Source organism: Hydractinia symbiolongicarpus, chromosome 9, assembly GCF_029227915.1.
Source record: "Hydractinia symbiolongicarpus strain clone_291-10 chromosome 9, HSymV2.1, whole genome shotgun sequence".
NCBI lineage: Eukaryota > Metazoa > Cnidaria > Hydrozoa > Anthoathecata > Hydractiniidae > Hydractinia > Hydractinia symbiolongicarpus.
Window position 1 is genome coordinate 2,999,342 of NC_079883.1, and position 23,658 is coordinate 3,022,999.

The window sequence follows — 23,658 nt, forward strand, 5'->3', positions numbered from 1 at the left end:
TGTATCAATAAGCTGCTCCTGTGTAATATCATACAAATAAAGTGATATTATACTTCTTGAGATAAACAATGACGGATACACTTCATTTTCGTTAATACATAAACACACATCTTCAGAGATTTCCCGTACAAAGTACTTCTTAGTGGCATAATTATACTTCACAAAATTCTTTGTTGATTCAGTTTTATTTTTAGATTGGAATATTAAAGATATAGATGATTTAGTTGTGCTTATTTCACAAACATTGTATGTTTCCATCCATTCTTGAGGAGGAACTATTGTGATTTTCAAATGATCAGTGTGTTTATCTATAAAAACAAAGAAATAGTAATGTAATAAATAAAAATTATTAGAATAGACAAATAATTAAATTATTAACACAGACCATTAACATTTCCATATTCTTGTTTATATTTTCGTTTAGTTTCTTTAATGTGATCCTTCCAAAAATTTGACCATTTCTTTTCTGGTGCTTTGTGCTCCTGCCACAAATTAAGAATTTTGATAAAGTGCAGCTGATTGATATCATCAACAATACAGAGGGTTGGCTTGTCTCCTCCATAAACTCCAAGATGTTGAACATCATAAAGAAGAAGTTTCTCTAATTGAATGTAAATTGATGAAATATTAATTTATCTTTAACATTATTTTATAATGTTTTTTAAATAAAGTTATTAACCCATTTGTTTCGAAAACAGGTGGGTTGACCCAGCCTTAAAAATTAGTCCTACTTTAAAAGGATAAATTTTCGCGGGGATTAAAATTCGTGGTTAAGCTCATCCGCAAAATTTTAACATTCACAGGGACTTAATTTTGCGGATGAGGTCATAATAGCAATTTTTAAAGAAAGTAAAATAAGTTGTCAAAAGGGTTCGGGGCCGAATGGCACTGTCTCATTGACCCTAGTTACACCAGTCATTTCTACACCAACCGAGACAAAGTGTAGTTTTGCATTTTAGTTCAAAGCTCTTTTAACACAACTGTAACGTCAGGTAGAATAAACACAACTAGATAAAAAACCAAACAAAATTCTAATTGAATTAAAAAAAAGCTGATTCTTTATCTAATCTATTCACTACTATTTCACTTTGTGGGGCGTAAGGAACTTTCAATTGTTCATCCGTACGGCTGGAAAGAGACTCAATCTGAATTTCTTCATGAATAGCTTCTGACACTGATGAAAAAGGTTTACAATACAGCAAGCTGCACTGAAGTATCTTGTCTACAGGGGTGGTGGTTGCAAATAAAACTGGGATTAGGCTTCCAGAAGAAGTTGCTGAATACACTTTCTTGCTTTTTCTAATGTCAAAATAATTCCAACATAAACCCTGTAATATAATAATTGAAGGATTTTTTTTACTATGACATTAAATGATATTAAATAAGATATACTATTTCCAGCTACAAAAGTGAAAAGAGCTTGGTATTCTTAAGTAAGTTATGCCAGGCCAAGTCAAAAACATTATGATATATTTTAAGATTCTGTACAAAGTAGTAATTTAATGAGTAAAATAATAGTAAGAAAGGTAATATTATAATTTAACTTGCCAGGGTGTGTCTTTGACTTTCTCTTACAGGAAAAAAGCTCCTTTTTTAGCATCAGCATCAGAACACAACATTTGCATTTCATTTAATAATACCAAAAAGTTCAATTAAGTAACAAAAACTCACCATACAAATCGATCTTTCTCAACAGTTGGAAGTTAATAGTTGAATAAATAGCTTTACAATTTGTTAATGAAAAATATCAAAATAAAAATAGTATATACTTTACAGTAAGGTGTTATCACCTATTATACAGAAGTAACAAACAACATGTACAGAAGAAAAGATACAAAGAATTCTTTCTTCAGACAGAAAAAAGATTAAATTCTCTTTGAACGTATACAAACATATTGAATCTCTTCTTCCAATATTTTGTTTTCGTTCACATAGGCAAATAGATGTTCCAATACGAGGTTCTTTTTGGGTTGGAATAACTAGTTCAACAAGGTATAATCTATTGACAAGACAGATGATCTGGTGTCTTGATCCATCAACATTGTAAAATGATGCAATTAAAGATACTTCATTTACTTCTGTTATATCTAAACAAAGGTAAAAATCTACTGATACCTCTGTATTTTATTAAGTAACTTTACAATGGAATTTGTTTAAACAAAGTAACTAAACAAATACCATTTCCAGATATAAATAATGAAGGTCCAACCAATGTTAGCAGAGAAGTGCTATATTTGAAACTTTTATTTCTTTTGACAGCAAATATGGTAACACTGTTTTCTTGGTCCAATGCAGTAAGGTAGTGAGTGTCAGTTGGATATGATAAACTGTTCTCAAATTTCCAATCACAATGCTCCCAAATAAAGCTAAATATATTTACAACATAAATTTTAAAATGTATTCTATAAAGTGATTGGTAAAATGCATGCACCAATTTTTTTTATGGAATTTTCTATTTTTAATAGCATTTACTTTCCACAATTTACCTACATTTTCAGTCTTTGTTTTTCCACAAAGCAGTAGCTAGCAATAAGGCAAGTATATATAATTCTTATAATTTTTCTACATATATATAATTTGTTAAGGACACTTAATAATAGAAGGTCAGACGATTTTATTAAACTGTTAAGCTGGATACATTTGCAGTGGCAGTTGTAACTGACAGGAAAAAAGATGCTACAGGCTGCTAAGCCTACATTTGTTCCAATTGATTTCTTCTAACAAAAGTTACTTAGAGTTAAAATATTATTGAGAGTAGATTTTTACTGTTCTGCCTGGGTTGTAAAATCAATCGATTTAAAACAGCTTACTAGATTTTTTGTAAATGGGACAGAAGGATAGTTACTTTAGGGTGCTTGGTTAACTTGTTTCAGTGGAACTTTGGTGTTCTGAAACCCAAAATGTTGCCTTATAAACCCCAATACACATCCAAAACAAAATTTCAGGTTTTAATTCCAGCAGTATTGGATTGAAGCAAAAATTTATACGGTAGAAAATACTAAAAATGTAGAAAATACATTGATATTTTTGTGCATGTTATCTTTGCCAGGGGAAGAGTTAAGGATGGACATCAGTGTAACGTCTTCTGTTTTAATATCACTTTATACATAAAAACACCATTTATATACTGCTACAATTATTAGATTATTTCTGCAAGCTGCAAAATACAGAAAAGTGCATTTGGTTACTGAGGTTACCTTTAATATCATGCAGGTATGCTGACTCTATTGATAAGGGTCAGATCCGATAATAGGTCCACTCCCATCAAAACAAGTTTGGTACAAAATTTAGTCATTATGGGGAAAACAGTCAAAATGGGACAGAACATTATAATAAAAAGAGAAGTAATCCATAGCACTCATCATAGCAATTTTGTTTAAAAGCTTTCTACAGTTAGAAAAGAGCCAACATCCAGGACAAACTTAAATAGAAGTGCATGTGTAGTACAATTCGAAGCAGAGCTATGTGATCATCTTTTGTATGTTTAAAAATAAATATTTGTACTAGGGACAAAAAGATTCATTGAGCACTTCTTTCACACAATGGAACCCTAAAAAAAACTGGATTTGGGATATTATTAGCACATGTTTGTGCGTACTACTTGCTATATAAGTATGAAAACAATAGATGAATTCTGTTGTTTACATTTCAAGTATAAGCACTTTGGCTCTAGCATCCATGTGGGAGGAAAAAAGATGGGGCGCTAGGTGAAGTGAAGTTATTTTCAGTCAATTTCGTCACATGAAGGCATTTTTAGGTACTTTTTAGGTAATAAATCGTTAGGCATTAATCTATAATCGATAATAGTTTAAAACCACAAAAACAATGTTTTGGTAAGAAATCAACAGGTAGATAAAGACCTTTTATTGCTGCAAAGTAAACAAATAATGTCACACTGGATGGGTATTTTCTGTTTACAGCTATGTATCAATAAGGGTCAAAAATAACATTGTGACTACATCGCTAACTTTCAACCTGTGCTGATTCCGATAACATTTCATTTTGCCCGTTCAACATCTAGCTAGTATGATGAATTTTGATAAAGACCAAATCGAATTAAAGTGATTAGCCAATCTTCCCTATACGTTCCCCGTTTTTGAAATTAAGAATATAAAAATTTTATGAACAACTTAATCATTGCTATAATAGCTAGCTAGTTAGGCGTAACACAAAAAAATGTTTGGTTAGTGTCCTTCTGAGGGTTCAGAAAAGGTTCGCTTGGTCGATCGGCCATGAAAAAAAAGATACATTTTTTTCAAAAAGGTTACATTATTTTGCCTAAACATCTCGCATAGTCGAATTCAGATGCCGTCATGTTTGATCATTCACTCAAACTACATTATCGGCCCTTTTTACACCGGCAAAATTCCGCCACTCGAGAGATTTGGTGTAACGCTCACCACCTTGCAAAAATTAACATTACTTACGGCGCATAAAAAGGCCGTTTTGTTAAACGCAAACATTATCGTGAAGTGTATGCTAGGGCTTGCACGAAAAGGAAGAAGAAGGTTCGCTGATTCATTTTAGAGGCAATTTATAATCAGACAAACATCGCCGCCTGGTTGTTGTGACTCGAAGAAAAGAAAAGATAAGAACGTTGGTAGATTTTCCTTTGCTTGCTTTATCCTTCTCTTAGAAATTCGGACACCTGAATTAAAACAGTGCTTTTTTTTTCTCAACAGACGTTCGGTCGGAGGACACTAACCAAACATATTTTGGTGCCATGCCTTAAACAGCCTACCTGGTTGTTTCTTGCAAAATAACTTCCTCGTAGTTATCTTTTAAATGAATAACAACCAATTTATTATCAACTGTCAGAGTGGACACGAATCTTCCGTCAAACGAAGTCTTTGACTTGATTATAGCTTGAATATTTTTGTCAGTATTCCAAATCTTTATTCTGGGGAAAACATCATTTTCCTTCACGCTTGCTTCTTCGTGCGCCATTTTAGAATATTCCAATGTTTATCATTGTACGTTCTTGTCAAAGAAAATATTTAAGATAATTAAATAACTTCATTAGGGTAAGCCTGGCCAAGGAATAACAGCTTAAATCATAACCCATATGATTAACACACTTTTTAATGAATACCCGCTAGGCTAATAATTAAATCACGTGAGCTTTTTATGCTAGGAAATGCAAAACCGAAACCCGGCACCAGACTTCCTAGTCACGAGACAGTCAGTCACCGCTTTGTAGAGTTGACTTCTTTTCTGTTTCTCATTTACTCTGATCATCATCATGAAGCTTTATCTTGCTCTCGGAATTATTGTGTGTATAGGATTTCTAGAAGCCAAACATTGGGCAGTTATTGTTGCTGGTTCCAGCGGCTGGTATAATTACAGACATCAAGTATAATTGATTTTTTATTTACTTTTTCTCTTCTTTTTTGTATTTACTTTATGCAATTTTTTCTTGTGACTGATATAATTATTGAGAGTGGCCAACAAATGCTAAAAAATAGACTGAGTGAATACAAAAGTTAAAAAGTTTCCGCTTGGATCTTATGCTACCACAATAAATCTTTAATCTTCATTAATAGCCATTTTACCCTGTGTGAGTCCTGCTTTATTACCTACACAAAAGTGCACGCATGCCCATTGTTGTGTCCATGAAATCAAACAACTATGTCACACGGAAAGCATTCTATTAAATTTTCCAGAAAATTCAAAAAGTTTAAAGCTCTTGGTAGTGAAGCCTACAAAATGTGCTACAATATAGAGGCTCTTTTGAAAGATTTACAGTTAACCTTGGATAACTAACCATTTAGCAGAGCAGAAAACTGCCTTAAACATTTTATCCAAAAACTATTTTAGTACCTGCTGTTAAAAATTATTTTATTTTTATGAAACTGAAGTTTTTTAAGATCCTGTATAAATATTTAGAAATAATATGTGTATATCATATATCTTTACATGTTAAAATGTTTTATAGGCTGATGTCTGCCATGCATACCAAATTTTTCATAAACATGGTATTCCAGATGAAAATATAATTGTAATGATGTATGATGACATTGCTCACAACAGAAAGTAAGTATATATACAGGAAGTACGATTTATATTTTGATGACATTTTAAGATATACATTATTCTTAAAATAATCCTTAGTAGGTTACGTTTTTTTTTCACAATCTGCTAAAATGCTCTAAAATTTCAAGTATAAAATTATATATACAAGATATCAACACCCCCTTTACTCTGTTTTGTTAGGTTGTTTTTTTTAATCTTCATAGTTTCTAGTGCAAAATTAAATTCCATATTTTCTGTTAAAATTAACTTAAAGTAAAAAAAATTGTTTTTCAAAATGAATTTTGTATCTTAATCATGCAAATGGGAATTAGGGCTTGGCATGTTTTTTCCTTCCAAATATAGATAGTCAGAATGTGTCATGTAATAACATAGAACATAAATATAAAGTCACAATATTTACAATATTTTTGACTAATGCTGTATGCAAATTATTGTCCTAAAACTAGATAACGTAATGACAAGAGCTAATTTTAAAAATTAACAGCTGTGTCTCTTGGTCATTTTAGTAATCCAACACCTGGAATCATAATAAACAAGGTAAGAAGTTGTTCTAGAAATGTGTGTTTGTTAAAATGGACTTATGTTTAAATTCTAGTTTATTTTTTTAGCCGAATGGTCCAGATGTTTATAAAGGTGTACTAAAGGACTACACTGGCAAGGTGGAAACTTCTCTTCCTTTCTTTCTTTTTTATACTTAATTTTAATTAAATTAATCCGAAGGTTAAAAAGACTAAAACACTTACTTAATTTATAAATTGTGGTTTTTTTTTTAGACTAAATTTAATCAACGTTTTAATTTTTGTTGGCACTTGATAATTAAAAGCCAACATACTCACAAAAATTAACATTTCATGTCAATAACTTTTAGCAACGCAATTTTTCTTTAAATAGGATGTAACTTGAATCCTCAGAAATTGTGCTGTTTCAACTGTTCAACTGTGCAATGACAAAACAAAATGTAAACTGTCATCATAAAACACAAGTTTGCTAATGTGTATAGCATTTCACGTCTGCAATTTTTCACTGACACTTAGTAAATTGAATTAAAGCTTCTCTTGATTTACAATTTTGTAGGATGTTACTTTGTAGGGTGTTATTTTGTAGGATGTTACTCCAGAAAATTTTTTAAATGTGTTAAAAGGAAACAAGGAAGCTATGAATGGAATTGGTAGTGGAAGGGTTTTAGAAAGGTTTGTTTCAGTCTGTTTCTGTTTGCGTGTGATTAATTTATAAAGAATAATGATAACAAGTTGGTTGTTTCTAAATTAATCTGCCATGTTGACCTAGGTTGTGTTTTTAAGACACCTTTTTCATATGTTATAATTATATGTGTTTGCATAAAACTTCTAATATTTATCTAGTGGTCCTGACGATAATGTGTTTGTTTACTTTGCTGACCATGGTGCACCAAATATTATTGCATTTCCCTCAAGTGAAGTAAGATATAAACTTTTTTCTTATGTAAAGCTTTGTCATGCATATATACATATAATTTGTTTAGTTTCATATTTGATTAATGACTGTTTGCATAAATCCAACACACAGATAAAAAAGTGAGAGTATATTCGCTTCAAAATCGTGAAAAATGCGTTTACCTTTAAAAAACTATAAAAAATGTAGCAATATTATTCAAAACATATGATAGAAATTTTGTTTAAAAGTTTTAAGTTTTTCTATATCTGTTACTTCTAGCTTCATGCATCAGATTTGAAAGATGCAATCACATACATGCACGAGAACAAGAAATATAAACAGGTGAATTTATTAATTTTCAAAATTGTTATTTACACATTTTTGTTGTAAGCAAATAAACAACTAACAGCTGGAGCTAAAATTTAGATCAAAGCCAAAACCTAACTACTAGCTATTCAGAAAATTTGAAAAGTTAAACAACCAAAGATCACAACCTGGATAATCTAACAAGCAACCCACAAAAAAGTTCTTTGGTAGAATTGTTTTTAATTAACAGTAACAAAGTACATGATAATATAAATGTTAAACGTGTGCTTAGCAACTTTGATGTTCTGCATAAAGTTGCTTATAAGAGACATGTCATAAAAGTGATGTAAAAAAGGGTCTTATTTTATGATTTATTGCAATTTGGCAAGTTTTTAGCGAATGTTTCAGCAGTCACAAAATTAAACAAACCTTTTATGATGCGAGGCTTTTGTTGCTAAGAAGTTTTAAAAATTACATTTTTATGTTAATTTTTACACTTTTGCCCAAAAAAGTGTATTAGAATACGCATCTATTCTATACACATCTAAGACTCATCTGAATTTTACTGTTTTTTCCTTATGAGAATTTAAGCACTCAGAAATAATAATACATGCAAAATATATTAATATTTTTATGGTGCGAAAATATTAGGCATAGGTATTTTTGTGCTCATGCTCTGTTACAATTGCCTTTTTATTTGACTATGCTGTGTATATTAAAGTAGGAGATTTATAACCACCATCAGGGGAGATTTTAATATCAATAACAATTGAAGACTGAAGGATAAAGTTTAAAATAGCATGTACTTTTACCACATTTTATTAAGTAATTGAACTTCTACTCCTTGTGTATGATTTATTATATCAACATTTCATAATTTTAGATGGTATTTTACATTGAGGCGTGTGAATCTGGTTCCATGTTTGATCGCCACAAGTTGCCATCTAATATCAATGGTGAGTCCAAATAAAATAGCGTTCAATGCACCCGATAATTTTACCTAGAATGCGATAAACACTACACAAATATAGTACAAATTTAACTTGTACTTTTTACTGCTTTAAATTTTTTTGTTTTATTTTAATATTTTTATTAAGTTAACAAAATTTAAAGACTGTATGAACAGAGAGAAAAATGTCATATATTATGACAAAATGAAGTTTTAGCCAGGATTATTTGTTTGTTTGTTTGTGACATTTATACCACAAACAAATTATCCCTGTTTTCTCAAAAGGGCCAACTGCAAAGTGGGTCTTGTTATAGTATGTTTAAACGCAATTAAAAATAACCACGCCCTGATAAAAAATAGCCACCCCTACCAAAAAAGTAAATACGCCCTACCAAAAAAGTAACCACGCCCTGCTAAAAAATAATAACGCCCTGCTAAAAAATAATAACGCCTTACTAAAAATGTGTTATGTAAAAGTTATTTTTTATGGTACACAATGTTTATTTTCCAGTTTTTGCCACCACTGCTGCAAATGGAGCTGAATCATCTTATGCTGTCTATTATGATCAAAAACGTGGAACATATCTTGGAGATGTCTACAGTGTCAAGTGGCTTGAGAATTCTGACGTTGTAAGTATACTATCTAAAATAATGGTGGTAAAGCAGATTTTGTGTTTGAGATTTAGTGTGTTAAAATAGTTTTGGCTTTACACATTATGATTTGAATTTCTGGTTGTGTGTGCAATGCTCCTATTGATCTTCCATCCCTATCTTTGCTATATTCAGGCTGACTTTAGCACTGAAACTTTGCAACAACAATTTAAATTGGTGAAAGAAGAGACCAACACAAGTCATGTCATGGAATTTGGAGACTTGGTGAGATATTGCTTGATCTTGATATGTAAAAATAATAAAATATTTTAGTAAAAAAATCAATTATTAGTGTATAATCCTAATGTTTTGTTACAATTTCAATTTGGTTTTAATTTCAATTTGATTTCAACTTTTAGAGCATGGGAAGTATTGTGTTGGGAAAATTCCAAGGAGGAACTTCTAAAAATTACCACACGTCATCACTGAACTATTCACCGTCGTCAACCGTGAGGAAATATGTTTTGTTTGCTATAAATTTACAAAAACATATTGTCAATGTGCAAAGATTTGCAGAAGAAAAAGTTTAGGTCGCATATATAGCGCTGGTTTATTTTATCGCCAGCTTAACTAAGCCACTGAAACTGGAACAGCAAGCCATGTAGTTATATTTCAGTTTTGTGCGAAAGATATTTAAGATTATTAACCAGTAAAATTCACTCTCAATATTTTTGCGTTGCAGAGTGATGCAGTTCCATCACCAGAAGTGTCTTTGATGATTTTATACCATCAAATCAGAGCTGCAAAAACAAGCGAAGAAAAAGAAATGTACATGCAGAAGTTGATGAAAGAACAAGAGGTGGGTTTTTGCGTGAACACATGTCTTTCTCTAAACTGCCATTAAAAAAGGTTAATGTAGGCAGCATTTCTTTTTTTTGAAAATAGATTTTCTTAACGTCGGTTTTCATAAGCATGATTTTTAAAGAACTGTTGTGCAACAATTAAGATCTTTGATGAAAACCGAATTTTAACGAAATTAATTTACACAAAGACTTATTTTTACGAAGAAATTTTTTCGTATTTATGCGAATACTAATTTTCCACGTAGGTTACTAAGGTTTTATGTGATTTAAATTAATCAATTTTTGAGGAAAATTGTAGAAAGCTATCGTAAATTGAGAAATGTAGTAAATTTGTCCCGGATTTCACAAACAGAAGAACTTCATAACATTTAAGAGGAGATATTTTCTGCATTTCTATATTCTGTATAGCTTCTTTTTTTTTTTTTAAATGATACTACCTTTTTTGGCTAAAACTTTAGGTAAGATCGCATATCCACAAAACCGTTCATCGTATTATGAAGAAACTTGTCGTCAGCAAAAGTAAACAAGGCAAGTTATTGGCTAAAACCGCACAGACTGTCATGCAATTCTGTTACAAACAAGTCGTAACAAAATTCCGAAATGCATGCTACGACTTTACTAAGGTAAGTTAGACCTTAATTGATCCGGTTATTGTTTAGTGGCGTGGTCAAACTTGCACCAAGTTATCTTGCTAAAATTGTATTTAATTATTTATTTTTTAGTATGAACACGCATTGCGTCATGTTTACATTTTTGCCAATTTGTGTGATGAAGGATTGAGTACTGAAAGGTATTTATCTAGTTTTCTTAGAATTTTCTTAATAAATCTAGAATTTAATTTTAGAAAATTTCAAGGGTTCGCGTTGTTTTATTTTATTTTTTGTTTTAATCGCGAAATATTTTTTTATCGTCCTGAGACCCTGAATAGTCATCATTCTCTGGATAAAATTTCTTTTTACTGTCGTTTTATTGTCTTAATTGTGCACCCTATTTTTTATCGTGTGCGTGTTTGCTTGGAATCTTAGAATCTGGGAATTTAAAAAAGGGGCAACTGTAGGTTTTTCATGGGTTACTATACGACTAGTGTATAATATTTTTGTTTATTTTTAGGATTCTAGCCGCCATTGAAGGAGCTTGCCCTGTTGCGTACTAAAGGATTCTGGTTATTTTGTAGTAGAAATTGTGAGATTATAATTAAAAAATTTTTAAAACAAAATTAATTCAAATATCTAGTTTATGAACTTTCTATGAAAATATGTATTTGTGAAATACTATCTGTAGTAATTGAGGTTGGTAATGGCAAATTTAGGATTAGGTATGGTACCTAAAGACATTGTATGTTTAAAGATGTCCCAAAGATAATCGGTTTTATCGTCATCCTAAAACATCTTCAGTTAGATATCATAAATGTATATCTCTTAAGTTGTATATTATTTTCCAAACTTTTTCCAATACTTTTTTTATCGCTGTAACTTTGTTGTGTTTTTGTTATAACATGTGAACATAAAATTGTTGTTTGTTTTTGTTTTCCCAAACAAGGTGCGTGTTAGACGCGTGATAGAATGAAAATAAAATTTGCTAGAATCCATGTCTGTAATTTAACCCATCAATCTATTTGCCATAACTCGTGACCACTTAACTTTGAGATACCACCACATAGGCTCATATGAAAGAGAATTAATTTCCTATCATGAAGTGCTCGAGTTCGCAAACAGAAGTAACAGGTGGCCAGAAATCGGTTTCAAGTGTTTAAAAGATTGCGTGCAAAAAGAATGGATATTTCGAGTTTTTTGAAGATTAAAATGTACTCCACAGCGTCGCAAATTTCGCGAGTTTTAATCTACGTTTTTTAAAACTCCACGGATCCCGCACTGAAGAACGTTTTGAGCGAGTGCGCGAATATTAAAACGTATAAGAGATTGTTTCCGTACTTGCTGGGTGGACCATAGGACCCAAATCATAAAATGCAGATTAAAAACTAAATTTTTTTAATTGAAATATACTAAAACAATTATATGCCTATATGAACGCTACAACATGGTTAACAATTCCACATCACGTTTGAATTATAATTTCTGTTAGTGGACTAAACAAAACGGTAGTATTGACGCAATGCATGCTGGATTGGTTTAAATAAATTCATATTGTAATGAATACCATCATCTGGTTTATGCGGATATGACGACGTCATCGGAAACACGTCAACAATTGGAATACCGGCGCTACACATAGTTGCCATCGAAAATGCGTTGAATAATAATGCACGCTAAAAATAAATACGTTTATTTTTTATAGTACATATGCTTTAAGTATCCGAATGACGTCATTCTCTTCCTTTTACCGTGAAAAAACGCAAACGAACAGAAATGCAGTGCCAAGGATAGCGTCAAGATGCTGAGAAGGATATAGTTTAATCTATCGAAACAACCTTAATCTTTACAACATCGTCGTCTAGGGCATTTAGTACGAGGTAGGCGCAACTTCGTCCTTGGAGTTTCTTGCCTTTTGACATTCGTGGCTGAAGCTTAGGCAAGCCCTAGCGGCTTTGACATCAGGCAAAAAATCCTGGGAGCGAGGATGAGGAAGGCGTAAAATTTATTCTAAATTTTTTCTGTGTACTCTTCATGTATATATGCATCTTAGAAAGTGGTCCTTTGGTTTGTAGGTATTTTTTAGTTTGAAAACATCCCACCAAACCAAATAGAGTGCCGACATTATTCAGATTTTATACAACTGAAAAAAGTAGTTAAAGCAGATTAATAAAAATTTGTTAAAATATCATGCTTAAAATGCATCGTTTATGCTAGGAGGATGTACCTAATCAATTAAGTAAATCCTATAAATTAGCCAATCTTTTATCTTGCATACATCTTTACAGAGATGACAATAAATGTTAATTCTCCCTTTTTTTACCGCACATCATCCATAAATACTTGTCCTTAGAACTTTTTAAGTTTTATTAAATGGAACAGCAACGAAAATGTCCTGGAGACGAGGTTGTTTCTCAGTGTCTTGCCTAGAGCCGTTTTTCACAGGGTCAAGTGTGTCACAAATAAATGTTGGATGCCTAGGAGGGGCTTGTCAACATAACATTGGTAAAATGTAGTGCAAGTGAATTAATATCCATGTTTACATGATAAAACTGACAACATACACAGCCTCGTTTCTGTAGCCTGCTAAGATAAGCTTGACAAACAAAAGTCGCAGTTTTGCTTACCTGATATGTTTGAAATCGTTTATGTACTTTTTTTTCTGGTCTGTAAATTGCTGTGGTGGTTCTCCATATGATGTTCGTTTTATGAGACTTTATTACAGAAATATATTTACGTATTAACGTTTGATAGTTTTGAAATGACGTAGAACGTATAAAATGCAGACCTAGATTTAAAAACATGGCGCTTTCTTTGTTGTTCAGTTCTGATCTACTTAATACTTTTTTAAAATATCCAACTAGCCATGGTAAGTCGATTTGAAAATGGCGTTGTAGATGAATAGATTTGTCTTTCTTTGGATCAGGATTCCATCTTGGATATATCCAGTTATACGTACTAAAAATAGGATAACATCGTTTTAGCGAAGTTATTTAAAACATCCCACCTAGTAGCGGGCGTAGTAGCGGGCGTAGTAGTGGGCGAAGTAGCGGGCGTAGTAGTGAAAGTAGGAGAGTATTCACCTTTTACACTTTTTGAATTCTTTCGTGCATAATGTGGTGTTTTGAATACTCTGCCAAAAATGATATGCATAACAGTCTCCATATACCCATAAAACTCCTTTACGACGTCGTGGGCGGTGCTGTTTTGTAAGATTGGATGAAGCTACGTCTGTAAATAAAATAATTAAATAGGTGTGTTGTGGTAGATGATAGAATATAATAACAATAAATCTGGTGCAGGTAACAAGACCACATTTACAAAAGTAGCAAGCTATGACTTAGCGAAAGCAAAACTCTAAATGTATGATATCGAAGAGAACAATACATGAAATCACAGTCCGATATTTACTTGCGCGCACATCTAAGTGATTATGTAATGCCCGATGCGCGCGCAGAAATGGAGGTAAAAATGCAAACAAATTAAGCGAACACGTTACCTCCATTTCTGCGCACGCAGGAGAAACACGACACTATGATTGAGTGTATTACATTTGACAGCAAGACAAAAAATGAGGCTTTCCAGTTTAATGTTTAATAAACTGATAAATATGACGTACAATTAGAAAAAGGCTTCCACGTATTCTGTATCCACCTGCCCATTCCATCAGTTAAGAAATTACATTTTGTTAAACCACATGTGTTTTGCCAGTTCTTTAGATGTTGCAAGTTACCTAGACAAAAAACAAAGCATGATACAGCCAGTTCATATTCTACCCCAAACCTGTCTGCAGGGTCTTGTTGCCCCTGGGCCGTTAGGCCGCTATCAACATCATCAACAAGGCAAGATGCCGTGGGAATGAGGTTGATTCTACCCGCCCACTGTAAATCTAACTATATGAAGAGACCTAAGAGTAGAAGATCCACCATTACTGTAAAAGACAAAAGTATAATTCCCGCGTAAAAGGCGAAATAAGATGTCCATACAAGGGATAACTGCCATTTAAGAATGAATTTAACAATAGGTATCGTAAACATTGATGTATGAGATACCCGCTGATAGAGACACCCACAGATTAGCCCAGCTCTGACGTGCTTCCTTTCTATAAGCCTAACTAACATGCATAAGTTTCATACCGGTAAAATACCTCAAATAAAATAAATAAATATTGAATAAAAGACAAAAAAAAAATAAAAATCAATCTTAGTACTTTCTCATTCCTTATTTTTTTGTCACTGTTTTGTTTTTTCATTTTGGATATACGATAAAGATAGTACACCCAGGACATCTAAATTCCGCCACAAGGACTCTGTGTTATAGTTTTCAGTGAGCATGCATGTATGACAATGAAGAGGTGAAAAAACAATTTACAGAAAACTCTTTACTTGTCATTGAGTTTACTTAAAAGGTTCATTATTGTTTGCTTCATTAACAGCTACGCAGCTTAACACATCGTACACAATATCTAACGCTTTGTTCATCCGTGAAAAGGCACAGTGCATCATCCGTGAAAAGGCACAGTGCAGATAAGCCAATAAAACAAGTCTCTTTGAAATCAAATAAGTCCGGGTACACATGCCGAGATTTGCTGTATTTACTTATTCCCCAATTTTCACTACGGGGAGGTCTGTCATGGAATATCCATGTGTATGCATTCTCTACTACGAATGCATCAACCAAATCAAAATTCTCATCATGACGGACGAATAGAATCGGTGTAATTAAGTTTAAGCAGAGCTACCTTGCGGACCAATACATAATACATACCGTAAAATGCAGTAATTAAGCGCACTCGGTTTTAAGCGCACCCGTAGTTAAGCACATCAAATCCTTATCAATATTTATTCCCGTTTAAAAGCGCACCCTTAGATAAGCACGTTAGAGAAATGAGATATCGAAAAATAAAATTGAAAAAAACGACTGACGAAGATTAAGAAGGAGAGACATTTTAGAGCATATAAAGCAATTTTACGTTATACTTTAGGGCAATAGACCTCATTGAAATTAAAAATTATTCAGTTATTTTTTCTTTTCTCTTGCAATTTTCTATGCTCAATTACAGGCACCATTCTTGATAAACGCACCCTCAGATAAGCGCACCAAAGTCTTACTATCACCGCTGATAAGCGCTGCGCTTATTTATGACATTTTACCTGCATGGAGAGAGTAAGTGGCATTCGAATCGCGGTCACCATAACTGGCCACAGACGAACCCGCTTGCATTGTCAGGAAAGCTAATAAAAGTAATGGTTACTTACGTCTAATGTCAATTCTATTCCCTGGTTGGACATTAATAGTAAAATTAGTTAATGGTCTCCACATGCGTTCTCGTAGTAAGTAAGGCCATCCTTTCCACTGCTTGTATTGCCACTCATTTTGAAAATGTCCGTTAAAATCACCTAAAAACCAAATAGGAAGTCCCAAAGCTGTGACCATCCATTTAAGTTATTTCCCTCTGACCTCTCTTTAGATTTTATCATAAAGACGGCGCCAAAGACGGGATTGTCATGTTAATTAAGTCGTGTTAATTGTGGCCAGTGTTGAGTGCTTCTTGAGTTTTACTAACCCTAATGCATTTCTTGAATTACACTTTGAATATTACTGTAGTCAAGAAAGAAAAAAATAATTGGTAGGAGCTTCAAACCCAAACCCTTACGTGGTTAGGTAAAAAAGGTAAACAGCTCTGGGGGCGAATCTGGATTTTATAATGAAAATGTTGATGAAAAATCAGTTGATGTGTACTAGGTCAAAATTAGGATAAATGCATTTCCGTAGTACACGTAACGAAATAAGATGTTACGTCACGAAGCGTTATTTCCGATTAAATCCAGCTTTTAAGCTGGATTTCTATTCAAGAAAAAAAATGGATTGTATGAGAACAGGAATAATAGCTGCATAGGTGGTTATGCTAATCAATTTTTTTTCCTTTCCATTTTTCATTGCTGTCTGGAGGAAGAGATGAAACGATTTTAACTTTCAGTTTGGATCGAAACGGATTGGGATGGGAAGCCTTCTCAACCAATCAAATTCCAAAATAAAAGTTTTTCAATCCGATTTGAGATCCGTTTTGTCCTTAAATATAAATCCAGCCTTGGATATTACTTAAATTTAACAAGCACTCAATATGTTTACCTTTTTTGAACCAATCATGGGGAGGGTTGACAAAGGAGCTACACAATGTTCCTTCCAATACAATATTTACGGTGTATGTACCAGAATCTAATATTAAAAACGTTACTTCGTACTCGCCGGAGTTCAAGTCATAAACATACGGCTCAAAATAAGCTGGTCCATTTATAAACACTCGCCAAGTATCCCCGCCGTATGTTTTTGGCGAGTTATACGTATTGTGAGTTTTTATTTTGAAACTACTATACTCGCCCGTATTTCGTATAGCTTTATCTGTAATGTAACTATAATTCACACTGGTTCTGTTAGTTGAATACAAACTCGATCCAAACGTTAGTTTTCCTTCACAAGGTTTTAAAATTTCTTTCCAATCCATACGATGTAATCTTTCTTTACACATTTCTTTCACAAAACTATAATTTGTAGAAACATCTTGATGTGGTGGTTGTGTAGCTGCTTGAGATGCTTGTACTTGTGCAAATAAATCTACAGGTATAAATTGACCATACGTACTAATCATAAAGATACTTCCTAAGTAGGTATGTAAAACGTACATGCTTTCCTCATCCTTTGAGGCACGTGTCGTTAATTTGGTGCCGAAAGATCGGTGGAGTCTGTTGCCGTTTATGCGCAAAAATATAAACAACAAAATCACGTGATTCAAAGTTATTCATGCATAAAATACATGTTTACCGTTATCGACAAATCTGTTTCTCTGGAAACGGGCTTACCAAGTTTCTTTCCCAGCCCCTTTTTGGGTATTTAGGGTTATTATGTCCAACATTTAATGATCAAAATCAAACCAAGACCCAAGAAATGCAAGAAAACACTTTGTTAAAATTTAACACCAGGGGTAAAATTTAGCGTGGATTTACTTTGATGCGATTGGCTGAAATTGGATTTTTTGCGCAGATTATACAATATACAGTTACAGGTAAATGAGAAAAAAATTCGTGTAAGTCATTTTTCAAAGAACAAAAATCAAATTTTGATTAATTAATTTTCGCGAATGTAAATTTTCCAATAACCTTCACGAAATTGACAAAAACTAGCAAAGGTATTCGTTTCAGTGTGACGAGTGAGTGATGATAGCAACAACCGTATTCATACAGCACTACTCATCGTTGTATCAGATTGAAGTTGTACGCGTGAATAAGCTCCAACAAAACAGGAATTTGCTTGTACTCGAAGATTTACATGCTCAAATGAACATGTGAAACAAACTTCCTGCTTTAATATTCAACATTATATGAAAAGGTTTCCATCTTGTTCAACACAAAAAAAATTAGCACAACTTGAGGAATGTAAAGTACACAAAGAGAGTAGGGGAGGAATTAAATATTACTTATTATTATTACTATTATTTACCCAGGATAGCCTCTTCAGTTTCTATAGGAACTGTTATCAATGAAGGTCCTGCGAAGGGGGTCCTAGTGCATTTAAAGTTCCCATTTGAGCTACGGTAGGCGTACAAGCACAACAACGGCTTAAGATATCAATTTTATTCTCGTGCTGAACGTTAAGCAGAAAGGATCGATTCACACTTTTATAGTCTCTGACATGACTTGGTCGGGGTTTGAACCCAAGACCTTTCGCACTGGAGGCAAACGCTCTACCACAAGGCCACCAGGCGGCAATAATTAACTATCTCCCAGAGCTCACAACAAGAAACTAAAATAGTAAGATAAAAAACAAAGTCAATTACATTAACATATATTTAATATAACAATTCAAAATGTGCAGTAAATTCTTTTAAAAAATAATTATTATATATTAACAATTTAAATAAATATTAATTTAATAATAAATTTTAACTACAAAACACCTGCTTTCTTAAATAGGACCAATTTTGCTGCAGCCACTAAAAATTCAACTCCTGCTACGTCCCAAAATCGCAAATGATATTAGCGTTCTAAAGGACATTGATTAAGGGAGCAAAGCAAATAGGCGCACGTACCACAGAACTAACAAGATAAAGATTGTAATAGAAGAAAAGGGAGACGGAGGGAAAACTAAAATATATCTTAAAGGAAAAACTTGAGCGCATGCTTCTTTTTCATATCTATATTTGCTCGGTCTAATTTTTAATCAGAAATATTTGTATTTGAACAAAAGATTTCGAAATCAAAAAAAAGTTGAAATAGGATTCAAAGTTAAATAGGAAATAAAATTAAGAAAAAAACGAATTCAAAGTGACTTAAATTTAATGATAGCCGGAAAAAATAAATATCCTGGAAATTTCGAAAACACACTGCAGAATGGTTAAGTTTCTCACAACAATCCTGTCTGATAATTTCCGTCTGCCGAAAACAAGCAAATTAAGGAATATATTTTAACAACAAATAAAAAAAGCTAAACGAGTGTATGGCAAGAAAATCCAATTATTTCTAAAAATTTCTCTACATTCAATATTTAAGTTGAAGTCGAAGCAATGAGAGAACAAAAATGACGCCTTTTGCTTTTTTACTCTATCCATAGAACTCCTGCAATAATGCAAATACAACTGTATTTGAAAATATTATTTTGATGTATTTGTACAAATGCCAACATTATTTTAAACTATAAATAATATTCTTAATATATACCATTTTTCTCAGAATTTATAAATCTCAGACTAAGCAAAGGCTGACGAATGGGTTTTGAAAGTGGAAGGGTCAATAATAGTAACAAAGAAGACAAAACATGGTTGTGGCTGCCTAAGGAATTGTAAAATTCAACACTGTCTAAGTTATTTTTGATAAAAAAGTTAAGATAAATGCAAAGAACATATTTGTCTGGATATTTTTCATACATCTATACAGTTATCTAGGCTGACACACAACAGAAGGTAACATAATAAATGTTACTCCTCACGAACTAGACGAAACTTATCAGAATTATTAGAATGCAACGTTAACATTTGGTTTCCATCTTCCAGTGCATCTGTAAAAAAAAGAATTGACAACTTATAAGTGTAATCTATCTGTTAATCGATAGTCCACAATTACATGCGAGAGAAAGACCTGAACGGTTGAATTGGCAGTATCAACTAAAGTGGTGCTGCTATGATAATCTACATACGTGTATTGGAGATGTTATGGAATGGAAGATATGTAGGCCCCGAATGTATACCTAACAGTCAGACTAAAACGAGTCTCGTTGGTGGGATGTATAAACAATGCTGTGCTGAATATTTTTATTAAAAAACAAACACGTTTAATGCTTACCTTCTTCTAGTAAGGACATTTCATTGGAACATAATGACAGATAGCCTGACGTAAAAGTCGATGAATAATTGCTTTGGTCTTCACATAGGTAGCAATAAAGAGGACTGGCATCTGGACCACGCGGAGTAAAGTCGTCATTATCATCATACATACGTATTGCTCCACCGTGGTGTTCTTTTCGTTCTCTTTTCCATATTGGATGTGATGGGCATAACTCCATGACCTCGGAAAAACGAAGTGAATAGCTATTAGCAATCTCTTATACCATAAAGTGCATGCAGAATATTGTTGAAATATTTCCATTAATACTACTGACGTTCAAGCTTAGTTAAGGTGATACAAGAAAATCTCCCCACGTGCGCAAAATGCGTTTTATGCACATGTAAAAATTGTTGCAGTGCCTTTTTGCGGCAGGAACATATATTGTTACAGGAACAAAAGAGAAGTTGATTTATTTTTTTTTGACTTTCATTGCATAAATTAAAAGCTATGGCGTTTAAAGAGTCGCTGCTATAAAACAAGAACAAGAAATAACTTGTTTCACCCTAGTTTTAATTCAAGAACTTTTGCCTGAGTTGTAAAACACAAAATTACCACGTAGTGTTTAGTAGCTGACTAAACCATATAAAACAGGCGTACTGTCTATTTACCTCATCACAAGTGATTTTACTGACCACAGCCCTGTAACTCATTCTTTTCAACAGTGCATCCCTTTGATTGATAAGGTTTAGATGAGTCAAGCGCCACTGTTCACCAAGTACCCAAGGAAATATCTCTAGTTTTAAGTCTTCGTTGTCTTCTTCCATATCGTGTGAGAGATACCTACAAAAAGAATTATGTTAAGCATTGACTACATTTCTAAAACCTATTACTTAACCACACACAGTAGAAATTAGAACGCTAGGTTTAAAATTTAAGAGAAGACATTAAAAACAACATTTAGGAGACCAAATTTTGGGAGGAAACATACGCTTACTAATAAGCTTTTCTAAACATACCAGTTAATCTTTTTTTAAAATGAGATAATAATGATAAAAGCTACTTGGTGAAAAATGCATGTCAGGATAAAGAATTTTGAGATTTTAGGAGGAACCGATATTCTTGGTACAGATTTTAGGTTATATTTAGGTTGTATCGCCACCCTAGGTAAACGTAAAAACATAAAACTTCAAATAGTGAACTCTTTTTAGTATTATTTATTTCCTATGAAAAACTGTATTTTCATGTTGTCAAAATGATTAAAAATAAAAGAATTTTCTAATTTAAAAACTAGGACCTTTCTAGGGTGTTAATGTAATCTATTCTCATTCTCATTTCTACAAATGAAAGACTAAATAAAACTTAATAATCTACTACTCACAAAGCTGCAAAAAAGTTTGTTCGGTTATATTCTCTTCTAGTCAAATTAGCTCGTCGAAAGTATGTATACACCATAGCTAGAAGGTACTTAAAAGAAAAAAGAAAAAAACTTCTACTAAGATTTTACAATGTACAGTACGAACTAAATAACAGTAAAGTAAACCCACTTGCAGTGTCTACAACCCTGGAAATAATATTTAGGAAATTTTCGTTTTTCATTCCTTTCTATAATGAAAATACATCACCACTTGGCCAGTGCTCTGCTACAAAATTTCTAGTAGGGGCTTAGGCTGAGTCAAAAATGCGCTAGCTGCACTTTCTAAAACAATCCACTCAAGCATCTGGAAAGGTGCAAAATATGGTGGAAATTGAACGTGCATCAACATAATTTAGCACACTAAGATTTTAACATTGAAAAGAGAATTTTTACTTTTTACTGTCTTGTAAAAGAATGACTTTGATAAAGGTCTGAAACAGGGCTAACCTGGAACAAATTAATATAAATCCAAAACTTTGTACAACAGATCTTACATAGTCTAGTCTACAAAAGTTTATTAAAAGTCATATATGATGGCACCAAAAGTTACTCACTTTGTCAGATAGCTTATGACAGCTGTCCATCCAAAGAAAATCTTGGATAACATCATCATCTAAATATACCCATGTAACAGACATATTTGTATAAAATGCACTATCCTGATTTAAAGAAAATTTTAAAAAATCAGACATAAAAAATATATATTTATATAATTATATAATTACCAAAGACTTTAAAATAAGCTGACAAAAATGATCCCTTTTCAGCAGTTTTCCGACACCTGGAAGGTATTTTTTTTGGAGATATTCTATTCTTTCTAAAATTTCTATTAATGCAACTGTTTTCTTTCTGATCAACCACTAAACATTTTCGTGACTTCTTGATAATTGGAAATCCTAACTCTGGTGTGAGATCCAAAGAAGTGTTGGAAGAATTACTTGGGCTTTTGCAACACAGCAATAATCTATTCTTTGATCGTGTTTTATATTTTCGCATTTCAGTTATCTCTTTTGTACTCAATTCGTCAAGTGATATTTCATCAAGAACTGAAATTTTATTTCCCATTTGTTGTGAACATATAATATTGTTTAACAAAACTAAAATACGAAATAAAAGGATTAAAAAAAGGTTGGATTGCATTTCTTTGCAAGTAAAATTTCTGCAAAATAAATTCTATATTATATAAAAATGTAGCCATGCAGTTACTTTAACTTTTAGAAACTTTTGATTCAGTTTTTAATGGCTAAAATAAGTATATAATGTGATAAAATGGCTAAATATCATTACGTTGGAATCTTATTAACTCACAGTGATAAGCTTTTGACCACAGGGAATGTATAATTTCTTTGTACTAAATTAGCACTGGCTTTAAATGCTGTGAAAGAATTAACAATATTATTATTGAAATTGTTTACCCAGGGTAGCCTCTTCAGTTCATATTGATACTGTTATTAAGGAGGCTCCTGCAAAGGGTGTCCGATTGTATTTAAAGCTCCCATTTGAGCTACAAATGTTGTGCAAACACTACACAACCAACTAAGATATCAGTTCTATTTTCATGCTGTACACTAAGCAGAAAGGATAGAGTCATACTTTTATCGTTTCTGGCAAGGTGGCCAGAAACCAAGACTCAAATTAGTTATATACCTGAATTTTTTAACAAAAATCAATCAAAATATGAACCATTATTATAACATAGATTTTACAATTAATAATAAAGAAAAATAAAAAATATAAAGAAAAAATATAAAAGTGTAGTTAAAAAAACACTGGGGAGGCTATGAATGATTCAAGAAATTTTGAGTATACAAATTCATAATTTACCAGTACATCAAGTATATTTACCAGCATTTTATCATATTTCTAGTATACATACCTTAAAAGATTGTAAATCCTCCCCTGGTGTTTACTTGTCAAAACAAAATAAGGGTAGGGTAAGTTCATTTGTAAGAAGAGGGCTCATTCATGAGCGTGGGATTATTAATTTTTCATAAGCATAAAAAGATTTTTTAAATAACAAAAGATTTCAGATTTCATACAATATGCAATAACTACTACAATACCGAAACAAGCATTGCAAAATGTGTAAAAATGGATCAATATCGGTTAATACTGTGTTAACACTGAATCGAAATGGAAATTGCGGGAAGTTCAAGTAAACCCTGTGTAGTTTGACTTATTT

At 32.5% G+C, this 23,658-nt stretch overlaps 4 protein-coding genes across 4 annotated transcripts in view; 1 reads left to right on the forward strand and 3 right to left on the reverse strand.

Moving 5' to 3' along the window:
* The window catches only part of LOC130658046 (spatacsin-like), a 28,659-nt gene extending 23,689 nt beyond the window's left edge, over positions 1 to 4,970 (reverse strand). The window contains exons 1-6 of the mRNA XM_057461069.1: positions 4,742 to 4,970; positions 2,179 to 2,366; positions 1,836 to 2,087; positions 1,672 to 1,722; positions 386 to 601; positions 1 to 308 (exon numbers count right to left, since the gene is read on the reverse strand). Of these exons, the coding sequence (XP_057317052.1) occupies positions 1 to 308; positions 386 to 601; positions 1,672 to 1,722; positions 1,836 to 2,087; positions 2,179 to 2,366; positions 4,742 to 4,947 (1,221 nt within the window). The 5' untranslated portion in view covers positions 4,948 to 4,970. The remainder of the gene's footprint in view (positions 309 to 385; positions 602 to 1,671; positions 1,723 to 1,835; positions 2,088 to 2,178; positions 2,367 to 4,741) is intronic.
* Positions 4,971 to 5,167: 197 nt separating this feature from the next.
* On the forward strand, positions 5,168 to 11,664 carry LOC130658048 (legumain-like). The gene is made up of 15 exons (XM_057461071.1): positions 5,168 to 5,353; positions 5,936 to 6,033; positions 6,540 to 6,570; positions 6,642 to 6,692; positions 7,138 to 7,223; positions 7,395 to 7,470; positions 7,726 to 7,788; positions 8,636 to 8,708; positions 9,213 to 9,331; positions 9,488 to 9,577; positions 9,712 to 9,801; positions 10,035 to 10,151; positions 10,614 to 10,778; positions 10,878 to 10,945; positions 11,266 to 11,664. The coding sequence occupies exons 1-15, from the start codon at positions 5,243 to 5,245 to the stop codon at positions 11,306 to 11,308; spliced, it is 1,281 nt and encodes a 426-aa protein (XP_057317054.1). The 5' UTR covers positions 5,168 to 5,242; the 3' UTR covers positions 11,309 to 11,664.
* A 513-nt stretch (positions 11,665 to 12,177) lies between these two features.
* Positions 12,178 to 17,594, reverse strand: LOC130658047 (uncharacterized). Its single transcript, XM_057461070.1, has 6 exons — positions 16,878 to 17,594; positions 16,004 to 16,144; positions 14,365 to 14,478; positions 13,829 to 13,976; positions 13,373 to 13,703; positions 12,178 to 12,421 (listed from the first exon to the last, which is right to left on the reverse strand). The coding sequence occupies exons 1-6, from the start codon at positions 17,428 to 17,430 to the stop codon at positions 12,242 to 12,244; spliced, it is 1,467 nt and encodes a 488-aa protein (XP_057317053.1). The 5' UTR covers positions 17,431 to 17,594; the 3' UTR covers positions 12,178 to 12,241.
* Positions 17,595 to 18,559: 965 nt separating this feature from the next.
* On the reverse strand, positions 18,560 to 23,369 carry LOC130657369 (speedy protein A-like). Its single transcript, XM_057460351.1, has 6 exons — positions 22,202 to 23,369; positions 22,031 to 22,089; positions 21,441 to 21,526; positions 20,731 to 20,902; positions 20,081 to 20,303; positions 18,560 to 19,796 (listed from the first exon to the last, which is right to left on the reverse strand). Exons 1-6 carry the CDS (start codon positions 22,614 to 22,616, stop codon positions 19,717 to 19,719), a joined length of 1,035 nt encoding a protein of 344 aa, XP_057316334.1. The 5' UTR covers positions 22,617 to 23,369; the 3' UTR covers positions 18,560 to 19,716.
* Between the last annotated feature and the right edge of the window lie 289 nt (positions 23,370 to 23,658).

Bases quoted from the DNA above. Each gene is read 5' to 3' on its own strand.
- LOC130658048 (XM_057461071.1), top strand. From the start codon at position 5,243: ATGAAGCTTTATCTTGCTCTCGGAATTATTGTGTGTATAGGATTTCTA. The intron at 9,578-9,711 runs GTGAGATATTGC...TTCAACTTTTAG, and splicing joins TCATGGAATTTGGAGACTTG to AGCATGGGAAGTATTGTGTT. The intron at 10,946-11,265 runs GTATTTATCTAG...GTTTATTTTTAG, and splicing joins GAAGGATTGAGTACTGAAAG to GATTCTAGCCGCCATTGAAG.
- LOC130658047 (XM_057461070.1), bottom strand. From the start codon at position 17,430: ATGTACGTTTTACATACCTACTTAGGAAGTATCTTTATGATTAGTACG. The intron at 14,479-16,003 runs GTAAGTAACCAT...TTTTTTGTCTAG, and splicing joins GAATAGAATTGACATTAGAC to GTAACTTGCAACATCTAAAG. The intron at 13,977-14,364 runs GTACGTCATATT...TTTTATTTACAG, and splicing joins GTGGAAGCCTTTTTCTAATT to ACGTAGCTTCATCCAATCTT.
- LOC130657369 (XM_057460351.1), bottom strand. From the start codon at position 22,616: ATGCAATCCAACCTTTTTTTAATCCTTTTATTTCGTATTTTAGTTTTG. The intron at 20,903-21,440 runs GTGAGTAGTAGA...TTCTTTTTGTAG, and splicing joins ACAAACTTTTTTGCAGCTTT to GTATCTCTCACACGATATGG. The intron at 19,797-20,080 runs GTAAGCATTAAA...TTTTTTTTACAG, and splicing joins AATGTCCTTACTAGAAGAAG to ATGCACTGGAAGATGGAAAC.